The sequence below is a fragment of the Lissotriton vulgaris genome, chromosome 2_1 (assembly GCF_964263255.1).
Source record: "Lissotriton vulgaris chromosome 2_1, aLisVul1.2, whole genome shotgun sequence".
NCBI lineage: Eukaryota > Metazoa > Chordata > Amphibia > Caudata > Salamandridae > Lissotriton > Lissotriton vulgaris.
The window spans coordinates 1,841,918,141-1,841,942,695 of NC_141687.1; the positions used below are offsets into that span (position 1 = coordinate 1,841,918,141).

A 24,555-nucleotide genomic window follows, 5' to 3' on the forward strand; every position below is an offset into this window, starting at 1 on the left:
ACCGACGATCGCCAAGACTGCACGACATCTTTACTGCAAGCCCACCGTGTGCTCCACTGGTGAGTGCTTTGGGGTCCGAGAAGCCCCGACCCTGCGCAGCTCCAGCACCCAAGATCAGCCCCCCTGCATCTCCACGATCGGCGTGGGGCCCTTCTGCTGTTTGCTGTGCACCGCGTTGTTTGGCTACTAGCCGGCTGGCTTGTGGCCTTCTGAACGACGCCCAACGACTTCACGACTGCTGGTCTGGTTGCTCCAGGCTGGCCCTTGCTTCCTTGTTCAAGAGAGGCACCCCGGACCCTCCTGGTCCACTCCAGACGCCATTTTAGGTCCACCGCGTGGGCTTGAATTTGCCAAGGCTTTGTTGCCCAATCCTGGGTCCAGCGACGCCGACAGCTTCCATCTTCGTGGGACAGCTCGATCCTCCATCCTGGTCGCCGACAACGCCTCCTGGTCCGTGAGATCTTCGAGTCAAGCGTCACCCACTCACCTAGTCGAGGTGGCTACCATCCGGTGCCCTCCTGGTGCCCACTGACTACTGGCTAGTAGTCTCGAACTTGGTCCCCTCTGCTTTCAGGTGTCATCTATCTTCGAGATCCAGGCTTGGATCCAACTGAACTTTCTTCACTGGTCACCGGCCAGCATCTTTTCTTCCGGCTCCTGGTCCGTCTACGAGGATTCCCGACGTCTTTTCAGACCTATGCAGCTGCAGCCCCTGGGCTAGGTAACTTCGGCATTTCGGTGCCCCAGCATAGCCTCACTATCCAAGGGTCAGAATCTACTTTCGTTTTCTCCCTACCAGGTCGGGTTCGCCCGAGAACACTAACTTTCTAATTCCTAGCTACCATAGACTTTTGTCCCGCATCTCGCGTGAGAGTGCACACACTGCACCCGAGTCCCCTAGGCCTCCTAGAAGTAATCTAACGATTCCCTAGTCAAGTCCTAGCGATTCCAAAAGCTATTAGTACTGTACTTACCTGCTAGGAATTTCGCATTCCACTTTCAGAGTATATGGTTTTCCGTGCCCCTCGGGCATTTGTATATACTGTGCTAACTTAAGTATTTTTGTAAGAGTTTTGGTTTGTGCTTAGTACCCTGTCCTCATAAAGAGTACAGGGCTGTTGTGATCTTTAAATAAATAACTGTTTATTTTCATAACACTTGTGTGGTGTCCTTTCACTTGGTATTCAAGGGGTATATGTGTGGTAAACAGCTGGCTTAACGCGCCCTCTCGAGTCTTTAGCCTTAGACTGCTCGTATCCACGCTACTAGGATAGCTGGTCTATAAGGTTGACTTACAACCAATCATCAATAAGGGTTGCTGGACTGATACATAGTGTTCACTAGAATAGTGAGCACTGCATATCAGGCCACCTTCTCACATTGGTGAGCAGCGGTTGGGATTTGAGCTTGCTGTTGTTTTACCACACGTATCCTAAGAATATCTTGTTGAAAGATCACATAAGTACTGTTAGGTACATATAACTAAAGCTTAGAATACTCTGAGTTCTACTGAACCAGCTGTTGTAGCTCCTCAAGGCTTAGCACACCTTGGCTGCAACTCTTAGCAAGGGATCAGTAGGTAAACACATAGTGTAGGTAGGTGCATCACTTACACCACACTAGAAACAGTATGTCGGACAAAGGAGGAAACACTGAGGTTCCCCTTGTGTCAGTTGACCCTCCACAGGTCATCCCTTCAAGATATACTGCGCTTAGCTTCCATGAGTTACGACAAGTGTGTACCTCTAGGAAGATTAAGCAGGGGTCTAACCCCACAACTGCCTTTCTGATTGGTCTCTTAGAGACTCATGATGCAAGGAGGGCTGGTAACCCAGACCCTTCTAATTCAGATGGCAACATGCCCTCCTTACAGGGTCCCTTTGATGCCCAGGACCATCCTCTTCAGGAAGCAGATGATGCTGATGATGAGGATGATGATGTGGTATCAGGGGATGAGGCAGAAAAGGAACAGGTAGAAGTCAGCAGACTAACCAGGTCCAACTTAAGCAGACATGAGATGGGCACTAGGGGACCCTTGGGGCCACTCTCAGGTCAGCTTAACATTGGGAATGGACGAGATAGATCTCTATCAAGAGGCTCTATCAGATCCCTTCATACCAATGGCTCTCAACGTTCCTCTCAAAGGGGAATGACATCTCCCCAGAGGAGAATGTATGAAGCTAAGGAAAAGGCAGCCAATCTGAGGATTGAAAGGGAAGAACTTGCCCTGGCCAAAGAGAGGCTTGCCTTTGCTAGAGAGCAACAATTGAGTGGGACAGTCCCCACTGGTGGCAGCATTGTACCTAGCAATAGGGAAAGGAGTTTTGATACAAAACACCTTGGTAAGATAGTGCCCCCCTTTAAACAAGGGGATGACATCCACAAATGGATTACTGCTTTGGAGAGGGCCTGCACTGTGCAAGGTGTTCCCCCAAGTCAGTGGGCAGCTATCTTGTGGCTCTCCTTTGAGGGTAAAGGAAGAGACAAGCTCCTCACCACAAGGGTGGAGGATGCTAATGATTACCAAGTCTTGAAAAATGCACTGGTTGATGGGTTTGGCCTAACCACTGAGCAGTACAGGGTGCTGTTCAGGGATACCCAGAAAACTCAGTCTCAAGATTGGGCTGACTTTGTGGATTGTGCCACTAAGGCTTTTGAGGGCTGGTTGCTGGGCAGTAAGGTTACTGATTATAAAGGATTGTACAATTTGATGATGAGAGAGCAAATTTTAAACAATTGTCAGAACCAGTTGTTGCATCAGCATCTTGTTGACTCAGATCTGACCTCTCCCCAAGAATTGGGAAAGAAGGCAGACAGATGGGTTAGAACAAGAGTTAAACAGAACCAGGGCCAGAATCAAGGTGGTCAGAAGAAAGCAGACCAGAAGGGTAAGGATTCGAAAGGGGAACAAAATGACCAGAAGTCTTCGACAGGTCCCCAACAACCCAAAGAGGGTGGGGGTCAGGCTCCCCAAAAGAAGAAAGAAGGCCAATCTAAAAGGTGGTGCCAATACTGCAAAAGTAAAACTCACTGGTTTAGTGAGTGCACCAAGAAAGGAGGAGGGCAGACTCCTGCCACTGCAGCCCCTAAGGCACCTGGGCCCCCTAGTACAGCCAGCAGTGGTAGTGCACCTCCCAAGGGTTTGGTAGGGTTAACCCTGGGTTCTGAGGGGAGTGACAACTTAGTTGGCACCCTCACTCAGGCTGTCCTTGTCAGTACAGGGGATATGGATATGTCCCCTGACATAAGTCCCAATACTTTGGGCAAATACAGACAGACACCTTTTATTAATGGAAAAATGGCTCAGGCCTATAGGGACACTTGTGCCAGTGTCACAATGGTGACACCTAGCTTTGTGGACCCTGGACAGATCATGCCAGGTACAGAATTCCTGGTGACCAATGCAAGCAATGTCACTACCAATCATAGTATGGCAATTGTAGCTTTCTCCTGGGGAGGGGTAACTGGCCAAAAGAAGGTTGTAGTTAGTTCAGACCTCCCAGTGGATTGTTTGTTGGGCAATGATTTGGAGTCATCACAATGGTCAGAAGTGGAGCAGAGGACTCATCTGGAAATGTTAGGTTTGCCAGCACATGTGTTTGCTGTGACTAGGTCACAGGCCAGAAGATGCCCCACTGAACAGGTGCTGGATCCTGGAACAATGGACCAGACACCTTCCAAGAAAAAGAGCAGTAGGGTTAAGGCTGTGCCTTCCCCCTTGCCCCAGGTTGTGGATCAAGTCTCAGAGGAGGCTGACCTGCAGGAATTGAGGGAAACTGAGCCTAGAGAGTTTGAACTTGATCAAGTTGAATTCTTGGGTTCAGGGGGACCCTCAAGGGAAGACCTGGGGAAGGACCAGTTAGGCTGCCCTTCTCTTGAACCCCTCAGACAGCAGGCTGCTGCTGAGGCTGCTGGGAACGCCACAGGTACCCACAAGGTATACTGGGAAGATGGACTCCTGTACACTGAGTCAAGAGACCCCAAGCCTGGCATGACCAGGAGGCTGGTTGTACCCTTGTCTCAGAGAGGTTTCCTCCTTACCTTGGCCCATGAGATTCCCTTAGCAGGTCACTTAGGCCAGACAAAGACTTGGGACAGACTTGTCTCACACTTTCACTGGCCTCACATGACTGGATACTACAGAAAGTTTGTCAGGAACTATGGTTCCATTGTGACACCATTAAATGAACTGACAAGTAAGAAAATGCCAAAAAAGGTTCAGTGGACAGCAGGCTGTCAAAAAGCATTCGATGACCTAAAGCAGGCCATGTGCACAGCACCTATCCTTAAGAGTCCAGACTACTCCAAACCATTCATTGTCCAAACAGATGCTTCTGAGTTGGGTGTGGGAGCTGTTCTTTCTCAACTGAATTTTGATGGTCAGGATCAGCCCATTGCTTTTATAAGCAGAAGGCTGACCCCCAGAGAGAAGAATTGGTCAGCTATTGAGAGGGAGGCCTTTGCTGTGGTTTGGGCCCTGAAGAAGCTGAGGCCATACTTGTTTGGCACTCACTTCAAGATTCAGACCGACCATAAGCCCCTCTTGTGGCTAAATCAGATGAAGGGTGAAAACCCCAAACTGCTTAGGTGGTCCATTTCCCTACAGGGGATGGACTTTACAGTGGAACATAGACCTGGTACTGATCATGGCAATGCCGATGGGCTCTCCAGATATTTCCACTTAGAACAAGAAGACTCACCTGGTCAAGGTTAGCTTATTGTCCCAAAGTTTGGGGGGGGGTCATGTAGGAGAGTAGGGTCTGCAATCCTATGATCACCCAGATTTTTTGCTTTTGTTTCACTGGTTTACGACTTTCTCTGGCTGTGGGCCTGCCAATCAGACCCACAGCCTGGCTGTTCTCTTTCTAAATTACCTCATGTACCCTAGGTGCATCTACCAATTGGTACTGGGCCACCTTATCAGACCCTGTAACTCAGGGCATAGGTGTACCCAGGGCTGCCAGGGGCTGCAGCATGTATTATGCCACCCCTGGCTGGCCTCCTAAATTTGACACAACTGGCTGCATGACAGCTGGGGCAAAGTCGTGTAATCACCCTTTGCTGTAGGTGTAGTATACCTATACCTAACCCTAAAATGGACACACAGATTCCTATCAGTCACTCCTATGGCAGGCCTTGACAATCCTGAAGGCAGAGTGCTGGGAATCGTGTGAGATGGTGCTCTGGCACGAGCTGAGCCTGTCTGCAGCTTGCGGAATCAAGTCCTAATAGCTGTTCCATGATATCGCATACCATATACTCTTAAGTGCATTATAATCCTCGCGGTTAAATGCTATCTTTGGTATTGCTTTATCAAAACATGTCGAGTAAGGTGTCATACGAATTGGAATACTAACCCCTCGCCAATTCTGGCGACGGGGTTAGCATTCCACCCTTCTAGAGGGACACGACATGTATGTAACTGTGAACCCCGGTTAAAGTTAACTGAAGCCTCAGCTCCACAAAATGGATGCTGCCACCACAGACACGAGTCTGACCCCCTGCAGCTGGGAGTCCTTCCAGTGAGGGGAGCCTGGACAAAGGGTTTCCTGTCAGGGGCGGTGCTAGCACCGTCCCAGACATGGTTTTGTGTATCCTGGGTAGGCAGGGCTTTACAGGAAGGTGACTGCTGAGTGGCACCCCGGTGCTCACTACGCATAGGCCGGTCTGAACCAGTTCCAGGGGCACACCAGCCCCTGGCCTGGGGAAGTCCGGCATGGCTGAGGGGTGTAACCACCCCCCACCTAGTCCCACCCATAGGCAGGACCTAGTCACCGGGTCAGCCCCCTTTTTTAGTATAAAGATAGGAGCGGGCCCCCTGTTCAAATTAGATCATCTTTGGAATCAAGATACCACTTTCTTCGAAAGGACTTCACGATTTCTTCTTCAAGATTCTCCCTTGTGGCTAAGGAGTAGTCACCCTGCATCAAGCGGGCACCATCCTAAAGAACACTGCGGTCTGCTGCAAGTCCTTCATCACGAATCCGACGACCCAGCTCGACGAGACCCGGCTTCCCTGGCACCTCTGACCTCTACTCACCTCTACAGCCAAGCTGAGAACCGTGAGTGCGACGAGACCTCAAGGGACCGACGATCGCCAAGACTGCACGACATCTTTACTGCAAGCCCACCGTGTGCTCCACTGGTGAGTGCTTTGGGGTCCGAGAAGCCCCGACCCTGCGCAGCTCCAGCACCCAAGATCAGCCCCCCTGCATCTCCACGATCGGCGTGGGGCCCTTCTGCTGTTTGCTGTGCACCGCGTTGTTTGGCTACTAGCCGGCTGGCTTGTGGCCTTCTGAACGACGCCCAACGACTTCACGACTGCTGGTCTGGTTGCTCCAGGCTGGCCCTTGCTTCCTTGTTCAAGAGAGGCACCCCGGACCCTCCTGGTCCACTCCAGACGCCATTTTAGGTCCACCGCGTGGGCTTGAATTTGCCAAGGCTTTGTTGCCCAATCCTGGGTCCAGCGACGCCGACAGCTTCCATCTTCGTGGGACAGCTCGATCCTCCATCCTGGTCGCCGACAACGCCTCCTGGTCCGTGAGATCTTCGAGTCAAGCGTCACCCACTCACCTAGTCGAGGTGGCTACCATCCGGTGCCCTCCTGGTGCCCACTGACTACTGGCTAGTAGTCTCGAACTTGGTCCCCTCTGCTTTCAGGTGTCATCTATCTTCGAGATCCAGGCTTGGATCCAACTGAACTTTCTTCACTGGTCACCGGCCAGCATCTTTTCTTCCGGCTCCTGGTCCGTCTACGAGGATTCCCGACGTCTTTTCAGACCTATGCAGCTGCAGCCCCTGGGCTAGGTAACTTCGGCATTTCGGTGCCCCAGCATAGCCTCACTATCCAAGGGTCAGAATCTACTTTCGTTTTCTCCCTACCAGGTCGGGTTCGCCCGAGAACACTAACTTTCTAATTCCTAGCTACCATAGACTTTTGTCCCGCATCTCGCGTGAGAGTGCACACACTGCACCCGAGTCCCCTAGGCCTCCTAGAAGTAATCTAACGATTCCCTAGTCAAGTCCTAGCGATTCCAAAAGCTATTAGTACTGTACTTACCTGCTAGGAATTTCGCATTCCACTTTCAGAGTATATGGTTTTCCGTGCCCCTCGGGCATTTGTATATACTGTGCTAACTTAAGTATTTTTGTAAGAGTTTTGGTTTGTGCTTAGTACCCTGTCCTCATAAAGAGTACAGGGCTGTTGTGATCTTTAAATAAATAACTGTTTATTTTCATAACACTTGTGTGGTGTCCTTTCACTTGGTATTCAAGGGGTATATGTGTGGTAAACAGCTGGCTTAACGCGCCCTCTCGAGTCTTTAGCCTTAGACTGCTCGTATCCACGCTACTAGGATAGCTGGTCTATAAGGTTGACTTACAACCAATCATCAATAAGGGTTGCTGGACTGATACATAGTGTTCACTAGAATAGTGAGCACTGCATATCAGGCCACCTTCTCACAATACCCACATATCTAAATATATAGCAATGTGTATATATATGTGCACACACAAACGGTGTATTTGCAGATTTTTACATACAAAGCACAAATCCTACTATATAAAGATCCGTGTGTACATGCAACTAGTAATATTTACATGCTCAGTCATTCCTGTGTGTTGTTTATAAACATATATGGCGTGTTCCTAACTAAATACATTTTTGAACCTTAAACGTGCCTTTCCTATAATCATATTTACATACTGTGATATATATATGTGTGTTATCATAGGGGAAAACGCCATAAGTACACAATCATCTACTTAAGTAATCTATAAAAAATGACAAACCTATAAGTTAATCTTTATTTTTTTTTCGTTTTTTATATTTTTTATATGTTTTTTTATGACAAATGGAATACATATGTGTATAAAGACAAACCCTGATATCTAAATATATAAACGTCACTATATCTATACATACGTGTACAATGAATTGCTCCACATATATCTATACTCATATGTACATACATGTAATATTATTACTTGGTCAAGCATGCATGTGTATATCCTGAATAACTGTACATAAGCAGTATGTTGTTGTTTTTTTTAATATCTAAAAAAATTGTTATACACTTAGGAGCATTCCATATGATCATATTTCGATACTAATACATATATGAAGTGCCATAGAAAGAAGCACAGATAGAGGTGCAGTGAGCACTTCACAGATCCTAGGAGACTTTCTGTGGTGTTTTGTAGTGTGGGATCATATAATTGCTTGTTTGTTTACATGCTGTATTCATACTGACCTTCATTCTGCTCCAAGTCCTGTAAATAACAGGTGTTATAACTCAATTAAATAGTACACAATTTATTGACTTGGGACGTATGGGAGGTTGAGGTGGCTTTGCTAGGATTGAATCTGGTGACCTGTAGACTACATTGGATATCAGCGGAAGTGTTTACCTTACTGAGTTATTATTTAGGGCGTGGATGTTAGCCTGATTATCAGTGAGTGGCACTGTGTTGTGCTCTATCCACTGGACCCCGCCTAATGCTTTTTATTCATTGGCCAGGTTGGTGTGAAAGCACCCGTGCTTTGGTCTACCTCATTAGAAATGATTGTAATAATTTTATATTTAATTTTTGTTGAAAAACAAGGTTTTATAGTTTTTAGGCATTGGCTTCTTAAAATATTAATGATAATAAGCTAAAATCACCTTATCCTATACCTTATCTTTCAGAAATCTCCGATTGGACGCTGACGTACACTGAGACGGAGCCCACCAATTCACCCTATGGCACTGCCAGCGACTTCTCTGGTAGGTGTCTCATTGCCATTGGCAAAAATGCAGTATGTGGCAGGGATGACAGGCTGGTGATGGAAGGAGCCTGGCCCCCTTCATTAACCTGAAAACTGACAGTTTTACGGCATTAAACAGGTTATGGTTGATGGCTGTAAAGGAAAGGAGGCCCAGTGGTTGGTATCTCAACTGTACGAGGCAGGAGAAATACAAGTGGCGTTTTTGAGGTACAGAAACTCTAGATAGCCGTATGAGCGGGAGAATGTGTGGTATGTGGGCTGGGGCTGGAGGTTACGGTTCGCCATACGGGAGAAGACTCAAGAGATGCACTAAGTGGCAATAGCTTGGGGTGTTCTGATGCAGATGGAAAGTTATACCAGCACTGGTAAGTGCAGACCACTGAGTATGGCGTTGATCCCTGAAGGGCCTTATGGGAGGTGTGGTGTCCTACTGGGGAGGCCACTTTTGTTGGATTTATACAGTCTCACAGCTTCTTGGCCTCAGTCTCTTATAGAGTGGCCTGTTCTGGAAGAACCCTCTGTTGTTCTGTGTTTTCTGAAGGTTTCGTGTGGCCTGTTGTACCCATTTCTAATGCCTCATGTGGAACATTTGGTCCAGTTATTGGAGCCCCATCCATTGCACTGACTGTGTTCTGGAGCTCAATTCTTCTGAAAGATAACCCCACAGACAGCGGAATACAATGTTGCTTGGTTTATCCTGCCATCATTTCTCATTCTTAGATTAAGAGGTGTCCCAGGATGCTCGATTGGAGGTTGTAGAGGGAATTTTCAAGCTTTAAAAGTTTTTTTTGTAACCCTATCAAATCGAATCACATGGCTTTAAAAAAAAAATCGTGTCTCTATAGATGCTGTATTTATTATTTTTATCTTGTCTGCCTCTGTGGCGTTTAGTGCATATGTAAAGAATATATACCTTTCATTCTGATAGGATTTTATTAGAAGATAGGCAAGTACATCTAAAAAAATCCGGACAAAATTGATCACATGTCTGAGTCTTTCACTGCTGTGATCATAACGCACTTTAATATGGTCGGCCGGTCAGAAAATCCCTTTCAGTCTAAAACGGTCGTCCTTGATTGAAGTGTGTGAAAACTCATAAAAAGTTTGCTAAATTACACTGTGAAAGTGAAATATTGTTAGCTCCTATCTCACAAGACTTTTATTTTTACATCAGGGCACGCCTCATGTTAAAAAAGAAGTCTCACGCGGTACTGGCAAGACACTGGTTGAGGCGGAAAATGTCCCTTGGCAAGAGAAGATATTTTCTGCATAAACCGGTCTCTTCCTGACAAAAAGTATTCAAAATTGTGTAATGCAGAATTTGTAATAATTTCGCAAATGTCACCTAAAGAAAAATGTGGGAATTTTGCTGTGTGGTTAAGATTTCACCATGGTGTAATCCTGCATAGAAGTATGCAAAGTGTTTCTTGCTGGCAAAGTTTCACAAAGTTGCCAGTGTTCATCCTTGATACATTTTGCAAAGTTTACCAGCTTATCTTCATCTAGGCAAGTTTTTATCTTCGCGTTGTGAGAGGACCATATCTGCTTCTCATTATAATTTTCTCTGCATGTTTTCATCTTACTAAGCTTTTTGTGCTCACAATGAATATTGAGTTTCTCCTCTGAAAGTTTATCTTTTGCAGAGCTTGGACGTGTGCAATGGCTTAGCGCAGTAAAGGAAAACTATCCTGCAAAGTTCATCTCACGCAGACATTTTTTTAGTGTTAAATAAGTATAGGTGCAAGATACATTTTTGCAAAACGCCAAGTTTGTTTACGTGGGATCGGGAAAGTGGGAAAATTTGCAAAGTCGCTTTCTTTTTGATAACCTATACGAAACCTACTAAAAAAAATCTTTGCATACCTCTAATCCTCTGACTGGAGAAACATTGTGGGTCAGAAACGGCTAGAAACTCGTAACATATGGTCTAATAAGTATGATAGCATGCACGTGTCCGAGGTCATCTTGCCGGGTCATCTGCACTAGTGCTTCTTGATCGGGATTTCGTTTGTCCATGGTGGTCCGGGTTAAGAACCTGCACGGCATTGGAAGTCAAGCTGACAAATTCGCACTCCACTGTTGCCCGGAAATGGAAGTGGGTAGGAACAGGGCATGTCACTTATTAGTCTAAATAAAAGGTGACAACATGTTTTAAAACTGGTGCAAAAACGTAGAGCCAAATGTATGTAGACCTGGTCGTAAACTACAGGTCGCAATTTGCAACCAGTATTTTTGCGATCATGTATTTTTTTGCAAATTGATCTGTGTGTTAATAGGTCGGTTCACAAAAAAAGTTTTCTACTGGTCCACAATTCGTCTTACCTCATGAATATTAATGAGGTATGTCGCAAATTGAAACCCACTAGGAATCAACACCATCACAGGGATGGGGCCTGCTGAGGTCAACTGACCACTATGTCTGGGATTGCTTTTTAATTAAGCTTTTTTAATATATATTCAACCGGTCCCCCCTAAAGGAAAACTGGATGCATTTACAAAATAATAATAATAAAAAGCATAACTTACATTTTTTAACAGTAGGGAGTAGTCTACTCTTAAATATTTTTTTCAACATTTTCAAAGAGGAAATGGTCCTAAGCAGACCATTTCCTGACCAACGCCAACTAACCTAGACTTCAAAATCCGAGTTACTTCTCTCTCTTGACATTCAAGGATAGTTGGTGACCGGACTGTGTTAACCACCTTATTTTTCATGCTGTATTTTTTTATCCCTGGTTTGTTTCCTTACTGCCTGCCTACGATGTAATGCAATTTCCGTCTGTTTTTATGTTACAAGGTGTATGTAAAGCGCTCTGATACCTACAGGTCAAGCTAGCGCTATTTAAAATAAAAAAAATATAAAAACTTCCCGTTATGCTAAGTAATTTCTTACCAGTACCTTTCAATAGTTGGTAAAAAATGAATGTTTTGCAACTAGAATTCTTTTGCAAAACATACATAGTACTGCTAATCGGAAAGGATGCCCTAAACACGTTCCTTCAAATGCAAATTGGTATGTACTTGCAACCTCAAATTGTGATTTGGAAGCATGTCACTGAATCACAAATTGGATTTACATACCAAAATACCCTTTTGCTGTTTAATTGGGGCATTTGTGACTGCAAAAAGGCTTTGTACATATGACCCTTAGTTTTGTCACTGTGACTGCTGTTTACACTTCTCGTTCAGAAATTGGCTGTTTGATGTATGCAGTTGCCAGTTAGCATCTTATGCAATATTGGGAGCCAAGGAGTGGGTTTTGAACGTATGTGGTAGGAAATTGGCTCCTGCAACGGTTGTACGTATATTTGACTCTCGATATTGTGGGACGGTGCTAACAGGACGGGGACGACCCTGAACCCCCTGGTTTTCAGACCAAAGGTCTCACACAAATGCTACATGCCTGTGCACACGTCTACAACAATTAATCAGCCAACACGTTTTGCATCTGGGGAAGTACCCCTAGACTTCTTTAGGGCTTTCTGGCAATGGGAAGTAGATCCGAATCTCTCTGCCGGTTGTTCTTCCATCCCGGCTGAATAATGGTAGTAAGGATTACAAGCGGATTGGAGGGGTCCAAGATAGGGACCATGGTGTTGTGAAAGTTGAGACTTCACTCTAAACCCGTTATACTTCCATCCCAGCAGCTATATGTAGATGTGTGCACAGACCTGTACCATTCTTTTTTAATATTGAATGAATGAATGTGGTCGTATAGAGCGCAATTTAGCCCAAGGGCATCAAGGCTCTAGAGCGGATCATCCAGCACACAAACCGAGGGGACAGCCTTACAGATATGCCTCAGAAAAAAGCCAGGTTTTTAAGGCCTTATGAAACAGAGGAAGAGAGGGCTGCCCTGATAGCTCTAGAGGGAGAGAGTTCCACAATCTGGGCGCCACAATGGAGAACGCTCTACCACCCCATTTTGCCTTGGCAAACCTAGGAACCGCAAGAAGGTTTTTGTTGGAAGAACGAAGAGATCTGCAGGGGGTATAAAGATGAACAAGTGACTTAATGCCCTCCGGACCGGTGCCATAAAAGGCTTCATGGGACAAACATAGGATTTTAAAAGTGATCCTACAGTGCATCGGAAGGCAATTTAAGTTCTTACGTGCAGCCAAGGCTGAGGCGTATCTAGGGAGGTTCAACAACATCCTCGCCGCAGCATTCTGAACCATTTGAAGACTATGGATGAGACTCTTGTTGATGCCCAGATAGAGGGCATTACAATAGTCCAGTCCGGAAGAAACTAATGCCAGCGTGGCCTGTTTGCGTCTGGAGAAAGATAATGGGAGATCTTTCTGAGGATCCTGATGATCCCAAAACAGGTGGAGACGGTCCTGTTTACCTGACGGTCGAAGGAAAGGGCAGTGTCCGTTAGCACCCCTAGGTTCTTACCATACTGGACTGGGCGGGGCCATTCCCAGAGCGAGGGCGACCACCAGTCCCTTGATCAGATTTCCTAATTACCCCCAAAGATCAGTACCTCAGTTTTCTCCCTGTTCAATTTCAGTAAGTTCTGAACCATCCACTGAGAGAAAGCCTCCATACAGCTCCTGAAATTCTGGGCAGAGTCCTTCACAGAGTGAGTAAGAGACCATTATTTGGGAGTCGTCTGCGTAAGACAGCACCTCCAACCCAAATGATCTCACCACCCTTGCAAGGGGGGCCACATAAAAGTTAAAAAGTGTAGGGCTCAATGAAGAGCCCTGAGGAACCCCACAGTGCAAGGGTTTAGGGGCAGAAAGAAACTGACCCAGTTTCACTCTCTGTTCTCTTTCAGTAAGGAAGGAAGCAAGAAGTCTCAGAGCAGGGCCCTCGACACCTATCTCTCTAAGAGGTGAAACCAGTATAAGGGGAGATGGAGTATCGAAGGCCGCTGTAAGATCCAACAGGACCAGGAGAGTAGTATGGCCCTTGTCGACCTGGGAAAGGATATTGTTGGCGACTGCAGTGAGGGCAGTTTCCGTACTATGGTATCTCCTGAAACCATGTTGAGAGCTATTCAAGAGGGCAAAGTCCTTACGATAGGTACTGAGGTGTAGATTAAGATAGGCCTTCAACATCTTTGCAGGAGCAGGGAGATGGGGGCGAAAATTTTTCAAGACGCCTGGATCTAGGGCCGGTTTCTCCAGAAGCGGTTTTACGACCGCCGTCTTCCATAGGGAGGGAAAGACTCCCTCCGAAATGGCACAGTTCATAACCTTCATAAGAGGTGGAATAACCACTTTCCGGTAGGTTTTCAGCACTTTAAGCGGGCATGAGTCTAAAGGAGAGCCCGACTTAGTACTGTCTAGAAGCTGATCCACGATCTCGCGTGACAAAGGGGGGGAAGGAAAGAAGACTCTGAGTCTGCTCACCTGGCTAACTCCTGACCCCTGTAGAGGGAGGAGGGTTGGACGGCCTAAGGCAGGAATTTGAAGATTCCAGAGTAGCATAGATATCAAGGATTTTGGCATGAAAAAAGGCAGATATTTTGTCACACAGATCCTGAGATTCCACAATTGAGTCTACTACCTGAGGAGAAGTTAAGGAATCTATGACCTTAAAAAGATCTCTAGAGGAATTAAGGGAGGCGGTGACTTTAGAGAAATAAGCTCTTTTTTCCTCCATGATGGCTAATTTATATTCCTTTAAGCATTGTTTGTCGTTCTTTCTCGGAGGGATCAAGATGAGCCCGCCATAGCCTCTCCTGTTTTCGACAGCCTTGTCTCAGCTGTCTGAGTCTGTCTGAAAACCAGGGGGCCGAAGGACTTATCCTCGCTGAGTAATGCTTCTTGGGAGAGGCCAGAATAGCCATTGTTCCTAAAAGAGTGTGCGAGAACTCCAGGGCAGCTGAATTAGCGTTGACGGATCACCAAGCTCCAGTTTATTGGCGAAGGGGGAGAGTGCTTCATTATTAACAGAATTAAAATTCCTTCTCAGCTCCCGCTTTCTAGGACCAGACGAAGGGAGTACTGCTACCTAGGATACAGGTCCAGCGGCACAGCAAAGTGGTCAGACCACGTTAGTGGGACAGGAAGCCCCACCTTCAGCCTAGGGTCATAGGGGGTATACACCTGTTACAACGCAACTTTTACAACGCATACCATTACAACGCATTGCGCTGGGGGGCGCTCTAGGATAGGGAATAAGTTTAATTTACTATCCAACACCTTCCCTAGTGTCCACGGGGACTGGAGTTGGAATAGTAAATTATACTTACCACTATCCAGCACCTCTAAGCGCTATGCGTTGTAATGGTATGCGTTGTAATGGTCGCGTTGTAATGGTAGGTAGTTGTAATGGTATGCGTTGTAACGTCATACATCCGTCATAGGGCCATTAGAAAAAACCCCATTGAGAGTGTGTCCTGCCAGATGGGTAGGGCGTTCCACCAACTGGGCCAGACCGCAGCAGCCCAGAGTTTCCAGGAAAACTTGGGTATACCTAAGTCCATATTTTCCAAATTAAAATCACCAAGGAGAGTGATATTAGGCCTCTCGAGGAATGGCTCTATCAGTTTAATAACATCCTGACTAAACGAAGATCTAGGCCCTGGTTGCCTATAAAACAGGAGGCCAGAGAAAGAATCTGAAGGGCGAGATTTAATAGATAAATAGAAGGCCTGATAGGGATCAGAGGGAGTGGGAAGGGACTGGGTACGACAGATAAGAGAATCCTTGTACAGGATTCCCAGTCCTCCTCCTCTGCGGCCTATTCTGTCCATCGTGGACAGCGCATAGCCGGTAGGACTTGCTATTGTTAGTGTCTATGCAAAGAGTCCTTGTTCAGTATTCAGCCAAGGGACTTCGCTTTGCTTACAGTTGTAGGTTGTTCTCCTAATGGGTTTGATTCCATTGTCCATTTTTAGGTGTGAGTATTGTTGGTTGGAGAGATAAGAAGAGATTGTTTTATCTGGAGAGTTTTTTTGGAGTGTTCGGCTAGCCATGATGTTATTACTTCTAGGTCTTTCAGTAGGTTTATTGGATCTTATTCGGTTTATTTGTGCATAGAGCGGGGTTGCATCTGTCAGTTGGTCTATATTTAAGCTTAGTTCTCTGATATTTTCATTTAGTGATTACTCAAATAGGTTAAAAGATTTTGAAACACAAATGGAACCTTGTTTTACTCCATGTGGTGACAATGAGGGTTCATCTGATGGGTTCTCATATTTACTATGTAGGGTTGTCCATGGTAGTCATTTGCCCATTTTAAAACGGTACCGTCCCTTCCTACGCTTCCTGAATTATGATGAGACGAGTCGGACAGTACCAAATGAGGTCAAGAAGGCCTAGCATGCAAGATCCTCCACTGACTTTAGCTCACCACTGGTCATTGATACAGTTGCTGTTTCAGTGCTGCACCCTTCTCTGAAACCACATTAATTGGCATCGAGCAGGTTGTATTTATGAATGTGCTCTTAGCTCAGAGTGCATCTTGGCTCTTTGTAGTCTGGTTCAGAAACTGTAGATCTGGTCCCATTTTGAAATGTTCTGTGGAGGTGATCTTTTTTTAACAGGAGTTTGACTTGACCTTTCTGCGGGCTGCTGGGAATGTACCTTCGGCCACTGAGCAGTTATTGATTTTCAAGATGTGAGACACGGTGGTTTGGGTTTAGGAGGCGGGAATCTCGGTTTCTATCATGGCATGTGAGTCATAGATGGCTTTCTATAAATTATATTCGGGTATTCACTGAGATGGGTTCAAAATGATGTCTCACCATTGGTGCTCAATCTGTGACTATTATATGGAGTGTCCACAAATGCCATTGCTGACCTTTGGCAGTTTGGGCTAGCAGAATCGTGTGAAATGTTCTAGTTTCGTTTTAGAGGCGCCCAGTATAGCTGGCTGAGCATGGAGATTTTCTTGTTCAGGTCAAACAGTTTTTTCGTCTATTGTTTATTTGAAGATTGTGTTATTTGCCGTATGATTTCCAGTCTCTCCCCACCCCATCCCACCCCACCCCCAACTCACTGATTTTGGGAATGCTGCTGATTTTTTTGCTTTCTTTTTCTTTTTCATGGTTATTAATGGCGCCGACATAACTGGAGCCACGGCAGTTCAGTTCGTTGATGTATGAGTCACATCTTGACCTGATTGAGAAAGTAATGATGTTGCAATATTTTTCCGAGAGTGAGTACATAGTGAAATGAGACAGGGGCTATAGTCCTGAGAGAAAAGGGTATTTCTTTGTGTGGGAGGTATGTTGTGTGCCCATGAGACGATAATCATGGTCCTGAGAGAGAGGATGCAGTTATTGGTACTCGGAGGGCTGAGGTGTCCATGAGGCAGAAGGTACCCTCATCAGAAGTGGTGATTTGGGAGCCTTAACACAAGAGGGGTGGTCCTGAGAGAGAGGATGCAGTTATTGGTACTCGGAGGGCTGAGGTGTCCATGAGGCAGAAGGTACCCTCCTCAGAAGTGGTGATTTGGGAGCCTTAACACAAAAGGGGTGGTCCTGAGAGAGAGGTGACATTTCTTTATCCTGGGCGGTGTGGTCATATTCTCATGAGATATAAGGCCTTTCTTTGTACGGTGTGGCTAGTGTGCCCATGAACCATCCTCCTGAGAGAGATGAGCCATTTCTTTGTACTGTGGGGTTAGTGTGCCCTTGAAGCATCCGGTCTGATAGAGGGGGTAATTTCTTTAGCTTTATGCTAGATGATGTGCATGGCCAGGAGGTACAGTACTGAGAGCGAGGCGGTTTATTTGTGTACTGTGATCTTTGTAGGTCAAAGACAAGGGGCAGTGACATAGGCGATAAGGCTGTGAGGGAGGCTATTTGCCCTGGCACAGAGGACTTAGGCTCTCAGCTTCAACCTTAGTGAACACCTTTTATAGAAAGTAACCACTTTTCTAAGATCTGCCGGAACTACTTCCGGTTTGATGATCGACGGTATTAACTTGTCGACGTGGTTAAAGTTTAATACATTCTATGTATTTAATTGTTGTACCTTTTTTTTAAAAACATTAAAATGTGAAATAAACATTCATGCGATGCAGGCAGAAAATAAATATAACCTTGAGATTGCTCTACTGTATTTCGTGTGGTTTTATGAAATCAAGATGGGGAACCACTTCACAGTTCTGAGGTGGTCACTAGTGTGTGCAGACCTGCCCTGGGCTATGGTGGTCAGTGCTGTCTGTACATCTCGCTATGGCTTCTATGAAGTAGTGATCTCAGATATAGTGATGCCCGAGCGTCTTCCGTAGGGTATTGGCTGGGGGTGTGAAGTGACATGCCCATCAGGAGGGCAGAACTAACCCTGGGCAAAGCACTACGCTACGCTTGCGTAGTTTGTGAAGTTTGCGCATCTTCGCACTACGCGAACTGCACGTAGCACAGTGCGAAAATGCATAACGTAGTGCAGCGGTTATTTTTTGCTTGCTTGCGGTCCTCAACGTCCAGTTGGCGACCGCGAGCAAGCAAAATGACATCCTCGCAAGACTTTTTCCTTGTTCGCGATCAGCAACATCATGTTGCCGATCGCGAGCATGGAAAATAAACCTCCCAGCGAGATGCTCAACGCGGGGAGGTCTGGTTTCTCATTGCGAGTGGTCGCGCATACTTGCGACCTTTTGCGATGAGAAACTACCAGTCCGCGTTGAGAAAGCTGCAGCTCGAGTAAAAATCTACTCGGGCGGCAGAAAAGTACAGCTCGCACTGTGCAAGATGCCATTTTCAATGATTGCACAGTGCCGGATGCTTGGCCACACTGCAATAATTGAAAACTACATCTTGCACAGTGTGAACATGCTACTACGCAGTTCGCGTAGTGCTACGCATAGCTCGCATAGTGCGAAGTGCACTTCGCATAGTGCAACTTCGCGAACCCCGCCCACCCCTAGGCACGACAACAATTGGAGGTTCGACACAAATTTTTGCCAAATTTTTTTAGTCACGTAATAATTTTTTTCCTGCTAAAATCCCTCAAAATGCATCCCTGTGAATAGCTAAGTTTGTTGCCGGGTTTCATATTTTAATGAGCCGGCTAGCATTTTTTTTTTAAAGATTTGAGCTATGTTCTCTACCAAGGGAATGTTTCTCACAATATGAATTACTTCTTTGGGGAGGGACGTGTCGGACAGAGATGTTATATAAGGGAACGACCTTAATTCCTCCCCGGCCCCCCTCCATCCCACCACCCCTGGGAGCCGCCGGGTTGTGATCCAGGATGCCGACTTCCCGTTTTCAATAAGGCTGTGAATTGTTTATTTGAGTGAAGAGACCAGGCCTCAGTCTCGCATCCTGCCCTGCAGCCGGGTCAGGCGCCTCTGTGTGCGAGCAGAGCCTGGCCCTGCGCCAGAGAGGAGCCTTGCTCTAAGATAGGGATCTGTGCTCGAGGGAAGGGTTCCGTGCTCGAGGGAAAGGAGCTGTGCTCACGGGGAGGGGCCGTGCTCTAAGATAGGGATCTGTGCTCGAGGGAAGGGTTCCATGCTCGAGGGAAAGGAGCTGTGCTCGAGGGAAGGGATCCGTGCTCGAGGGAAGGGATCCGTGCTCAAGGGGAGGGGGCAGTGCTCTAAGAAAGGGATCCGTGCTCGAGGAAAGGAGCCGTGCTCACGGGGAGGGGCCTTGCTCTAAAATAGGGATCTGTGCTCGAGGGAAGGGTTCCATGCTCGAGGGAAAGGAGCTGTGCTCGAGGGAAGGGATCCGTGCTCAAGGGGAGGGGGCAGTGCTCTAAGAAAGGGATCCGTGCTCGAGGGAAAGGAGCCGTGCTCACGGGGAGGGGCCTTGCTCTAAAATAGGGATCTGTGCTCGAGGGAAGGGTTCCATGCTCGAGGGAATGGAGCCGTGCTCGAGGGAAGGGATCCGTGCTCAAGGGGACGGGCAGTGCTCAAGGGGAGGGGCAGTGCTCAAGGGGATGGGTCAGTGCTAAAGGGGAGGGGGCAGTGCTCAAGGGGAGGGGGCAGTGCTCTAAGATAGGGATCCGTGCTCGAGGGAAAGGAGTCGTGCTCAACGGGAGGGGCCGTGCTCTAAGATAGGGATCTGTGCTCGAGGGAAGGGGTCCGTGTTCTAAGAAAGGGAGCCGTGCTGGAGGGAAGGGGAGGGGGCCGTGTACCAAGTAGGCCCTCTGCTCAAGGAAGTAAGTGCTACTGGAAAGGAGCCATGCTCTGCAAACGCAGGAGATGTGCCCCGTGACCGAAAGATTTGCTCTAGGGATGCGATTCTCTCCAGGAAAGGAAGAATGTCTTACTAAGTTGCTGTGTTCCAGGATTGGCAGCCGTGATCTACGGAGGTACTACACTCATGCAAAGGAAGCTGTGCACCAGGAGGGACTGAATTCCAAGACGAAAAACTGGTCTCCGGGATGGCACCATGCTTCAGGAAAGGGAGTCCTGCTACCCCAAGGGGGTACTATACCCCAGGAAAGGAAAGACGGCCTACAGATATATTGTGATCGGGAGACGCCGCTGTGCTCCGAGGACGCAGCCATGCTAAGCTCCTGGAGTGGAAGTGGAGATCCGAGGTGCCTGTGCCGCAGGAGATGAAACCTGATCCGAGAACAGTATCCATCTACTTAAAATGAAACCTTTGCTCCAATATATGAGGCCATTTCCAACGAATGAAGCTGTGTCCCATGAAAGGAGCAGGCTCTAGGAAAGTGTACTGTGCTTCAGAAATGCCAGCCTTTCTCAGGAAGTCAGAGTACCAAATCAAGATGCTGCACTTTAGGAAAGAAAGTGGTATATGACGAAATTAGGCTGTGTTCTGAGAATTTATCTGTGCTTTAGGAATAGAAGCTGGGAAATGAAGCTGTGCGCTGAGAACTGCAACTGTGCTTCGAGGACTGCAGCTGTGCTCTGGGAACTGCAGCTGTGCACTGGGAACGACAGCTGTGCACTGGGAACGACAGCTGTGCACTGGGAACGGCAGCTGTGCTCTGGGAACGGAGGTGTGCTTCGAGAACGGCAGCTGTGCTCTGGGAACGGCGGCTGTGCTTCGAGGATGGCGGGCACTGGGAACGGCAGCTGTGCTCTGGGAATGGCAGCTGTGCTCTGGGAATGGCAGCTGTGCTCTGGGAACTGCAGCTGTGCTCTAGGAACGTCAGCTGTGCTCTAGGAACGACAGCTGTGCACTGGGAACGACAGCTGTGCACTGGGAACGTCAGCTGTGCTCTGGGAACGAAGGTGTGCTTCGAGAACGGCGTGCACTGGGAACAGCAGCTGTGCTCTGGGAATGGCAGCTGTGCTCTGGGAACGGCGGCTGTGCTTCGAGAACCGCGTGCACTGGGAACGTCAGCTGTGCTCTGGGAACGGCGGCTGTGCTTCGGGAAAGGCATGCTTCGAGAATGGTAGCTGTGCTCGGGGAACGAAGGTGTGCTTCGAGAACGGCGTGCACTGGGAACGGCAGCTGTGCTCTGGGAACGGCATCTGTGCTCTGAGAACGACGGCTGTGCTTTGAGAACGGCGTGCACTGGGAACGGCAGCTGTGCTTCGGGAATGGCGTGCTTCGAGAATGGTACCTGTGCTTGGGGAATGGCAGCTGTGCTCTGGGAACGGCAGCTGTGCTCTGGAAGCGACAGATGTGCTCTGGAAGAGGCAGATGTGCCCTGAGAATGGTAACTGCTCTTCGAGAACGACAGCTGTGCCTCGAACGGCAGCTGTGCCTCGAACGGCAGCTGTGCTTCGAGATCGGCAGCTGTGCTACGAGAACCGCGTGCTCTGTGAACGGCAGCTGTCCTCTGGGAACCGTAGCAGTCCTTTGAGAACGGCAGCAGTCCTTTGAGAACCGCAGCTGTCCTTAAGGAATGGCGGCTGTGCTCTGGGAACTGCAACTGTGCTTCGAGGACTGCAGCTGTGCTCTGGGAACTGCAGCTGTGCTCTAGGAACGACAGCTGTGCACTGGGAACGGCAGCTGTGCTCTGGGAACGAAGGTGTGCTTCGAGAACGGCGTGCTCTGGGAACTGCAACTGTGCTTCGAGGACTGCAGCTGTGCTCTGGGAACTGCAGCTGTGCTCTGGGAACTGCAGCTGTGCTCTAGGAACGACAGCTGTGCTCTGGGAACGACAGCTGTGCTTCGGGAACGGCGTGCTTCGAGAATGGCGTGCTTCGAGAATGGTAGCTGTGCTCTGGGAACGGCAGCTGTGCTCTGGGAACGGCAGCTGTGCTCTGGAAGCGACAGCTGTGCTCTGGAAGAGGCAGATGTGCCCTGAGAATGGTAACTGCTTTTCGAGAACGGCAGCTGTGCCTCGAGAATGGCAGCTGTGCCTCGAACGGCAGCTGTGCTTCGAGATTGGCAGCTGTGCTACGAGAACCGCGTGCTCTGTGAACGGCAGCTGTCCTCTGGGAACCGCTGCAGTCCTTTGGGAACCGCAGCAGTCCGTTGGGAACCGCAGCAGTCCTTTGAGAACCGCAGCTGTCCTTAAGGAATGGTAGCTGTGCTCTGGGAATGTCCGCTGTGCTCTGGGAATGTCCGCTGTGCTCTGGGAACTGCTGCTGTGCTCTGGGAACTGCAGCTGTGCTCTGGGAACGGCAGCTGTGCTCTAGGAACGGCAGCTGTGCACTGGGAACGGCAGCTGTGCTCTGGGAACGAAGGTGTGCTTCTAGAACGGCGTGCACTGGGAACGGCAGCTGTGCTCTGGGAACAGCGGCTGTGCTTCGGGAATGGCGTGCTTCGAGAATGGTAGCCGTGCTCTGGGAACGGCAGATGTGCTGTGGGAGCGACAGCTGTACTCTGGAAGCGGCAGATGTGCTCTGAGAATGGTAACTGCTCTTCGAGAACGGCAGCTGTTCCTTGAGAACGGCAGCTGTGCCTCGAGAACGGCCGCGTGCTCTGTGAACGGCAGCTGTCCTCTGGGAACCGCAGCAATCCTTTGAGAACCGCAGCTGTCCTTAAGGAATGGCAGCTGTGCTCTGGGAACGGCAGCTGTGCTTTGAGAATTACAGCTGTACTTCGCTTCGAGAACGGCAGCAGTGCTTCAAGAACGGCGGCTGTGCCTCGAACGGCAGCTGTGCCTCGAGAACGGCAGCTGTGCTTCGAGATCGGCAGCTGTGCTACGAGAACCGCTTGCTCTGTGAACGGCAGCTGTCCTCTGGGAAACACAGCAGTCCTTTGGGAACCGCAGCAGTCCTTTGAGAACCGCAGCTGTCCTTAAGGAATGGCAGCTGTGCTCTGGGAATGGCAGCTGTGCTCTGGGAATGGCAGCTGTGCTCTGGAAACGGCAGCTGTGCTTTGAGAATTATAGCTGTGCTTTGCTTCGAGAACGGCAGCAGTGCTTCAAGAACGGCAGCTGTGCTTCGGGAACGGGAGCTGTACGCAGGTACCAGCAGCTGTGCTCTAGGAGAGGCAACCGTGCTCTAGAATAACGGCCTTGTTCCAAGAAGGTATAGCATTCAGTAAAGTTGCTGCATTTCAGGGAAGGAATAAAAGCTTGAATAAAGGACTCCTCCAAAGATGGACGATGCACTAAAGGAAAGAAAGCTGCGCATTTAGGAAATGCTCTGCTTCAGGAAGGTACTGTGTTCAAGGCTGTTACTGTGCTTCAGCAAAAATCCGAACTTTAATATGGAACCGAGCTCCGAGAAGAGAATCTGTGTTTAAATAGCAGCCGGTTTGCCCCCGTACACTTCTCTACATGGGGAAAGGCTGCACTCCTGAAAGGCGTCTTGCACCAGAAAGGAAACCATATCTTAAAGTTTGTGCCTTGCTCCATCCAACAAAGAAATCTAAGCTCTGCAGGAACCTTGTTCCCAGGATAGTTCCTTCTTGAAAGAATGAAAGCAATGCAAGGTAGAAGGTACCACTTTCTCCAATAAAGACTACACGTGGCCCAAGGACAGTTATCAGTTTTGTCCCATTAGGATTTAGACCTTGTATTAATTCTCTTTATCTCCTGACGTCTATAAAGTGTCTGGTTGTCTGCATTTGAATCAGTTTAGAGCTCTGTTAAAGCTCAGATAGTGTTGTGGCCACAGGACAGGACCAGGCACTCCTAGGAGATAGAACAATGGGTCACTAAATCATTCTTACTTTCCTGGAGAGAATCGCCTCCTTAGTGATCTGCACCGCATACAGTACTGGGCTCTAATAAGATAATCCTAGACAGTAAAGCCATGCACCAGGAAAGGATGGAAGACATGCTTTGGGAAAGAGAAGAAGCTGTGCTACAGGAAACGAAGCCATGTTTCTGGAAAAGTGGGTGAGCAATGCTGTTTTACGCCAGGAATGGTGTCATCTCCCAATGAAAGAAGCCTTGCTTCAGGAGTGGAACCCATGCTCCAGGAAAGCAAACCATGCTCTGAAAATGATTGGCCTAATGCTTCCGGAAAGGAATCTATGGTGCAGGAAACAATTCCATGCCCTGGTTCCTGGTCCTGTGATGTCTGATAATGGTACCAAGCTCCAGAAAAGTAAGCCATGCTTCTGGGAGAGAATCTGGCTTCCCATGATGCCTTAGAAAAGGTTGCTGTGCTCTAGGAAAGAAAGTGTGTGAAGAGAGGGAGGTACCCTGATACTAAGAAAAGGGACAGGGCAGTGAAATAAAGAAAAACAAAGTGAGTCCCTAATCAAAATGCAATAAGTGTATGTATCATGTGCTGTACAAGTAACTGTGCAGTGCAGTTCAAAATTAAGGTTATCCCAAATACATAAAACAATCAATCAAATACAAAGTCGCTTAACCCCTTCTCTGCACTGCGAATTCCGCCGCAGCGCGGGGGCTAGGGGGTGAGCGCAGCGATTCGGTGCTCATGATGGCTCCATGCCGTCATGAGTCACAGGTGGCGTGTGCTCATGACGGCGTGGTTCCGTCATGATCATGCCCGCTCATTAATTCGCCTGCACAGGTGAAAAATTAGTGCCG

At 48.1% G+C, this 24,555-nt stretch overlaps 1 protein-coding gene across 1 annotated transcript in view; it reads left to right on the top strand.

The window, feature by feature from the left end:
• The window catches only part of SMAD6 (SMAD family member 6), a 131,777-nt gene that overhangs the window by 64,368 nt on the left and 42,854 nt on the right, over positions 1-24,555 (top strand). Inside the window, exon 3 of the mRNA XM_086958004.1 lies at positions 8,691-8,768. Within this exon, the coding sequence (XP_086814130.1) occupies positions 8,691-8,768 (78 nt within the window). The remainder of the gene's footprint in view (positions 1-8,690; positions 8,769-24,555) is intronic.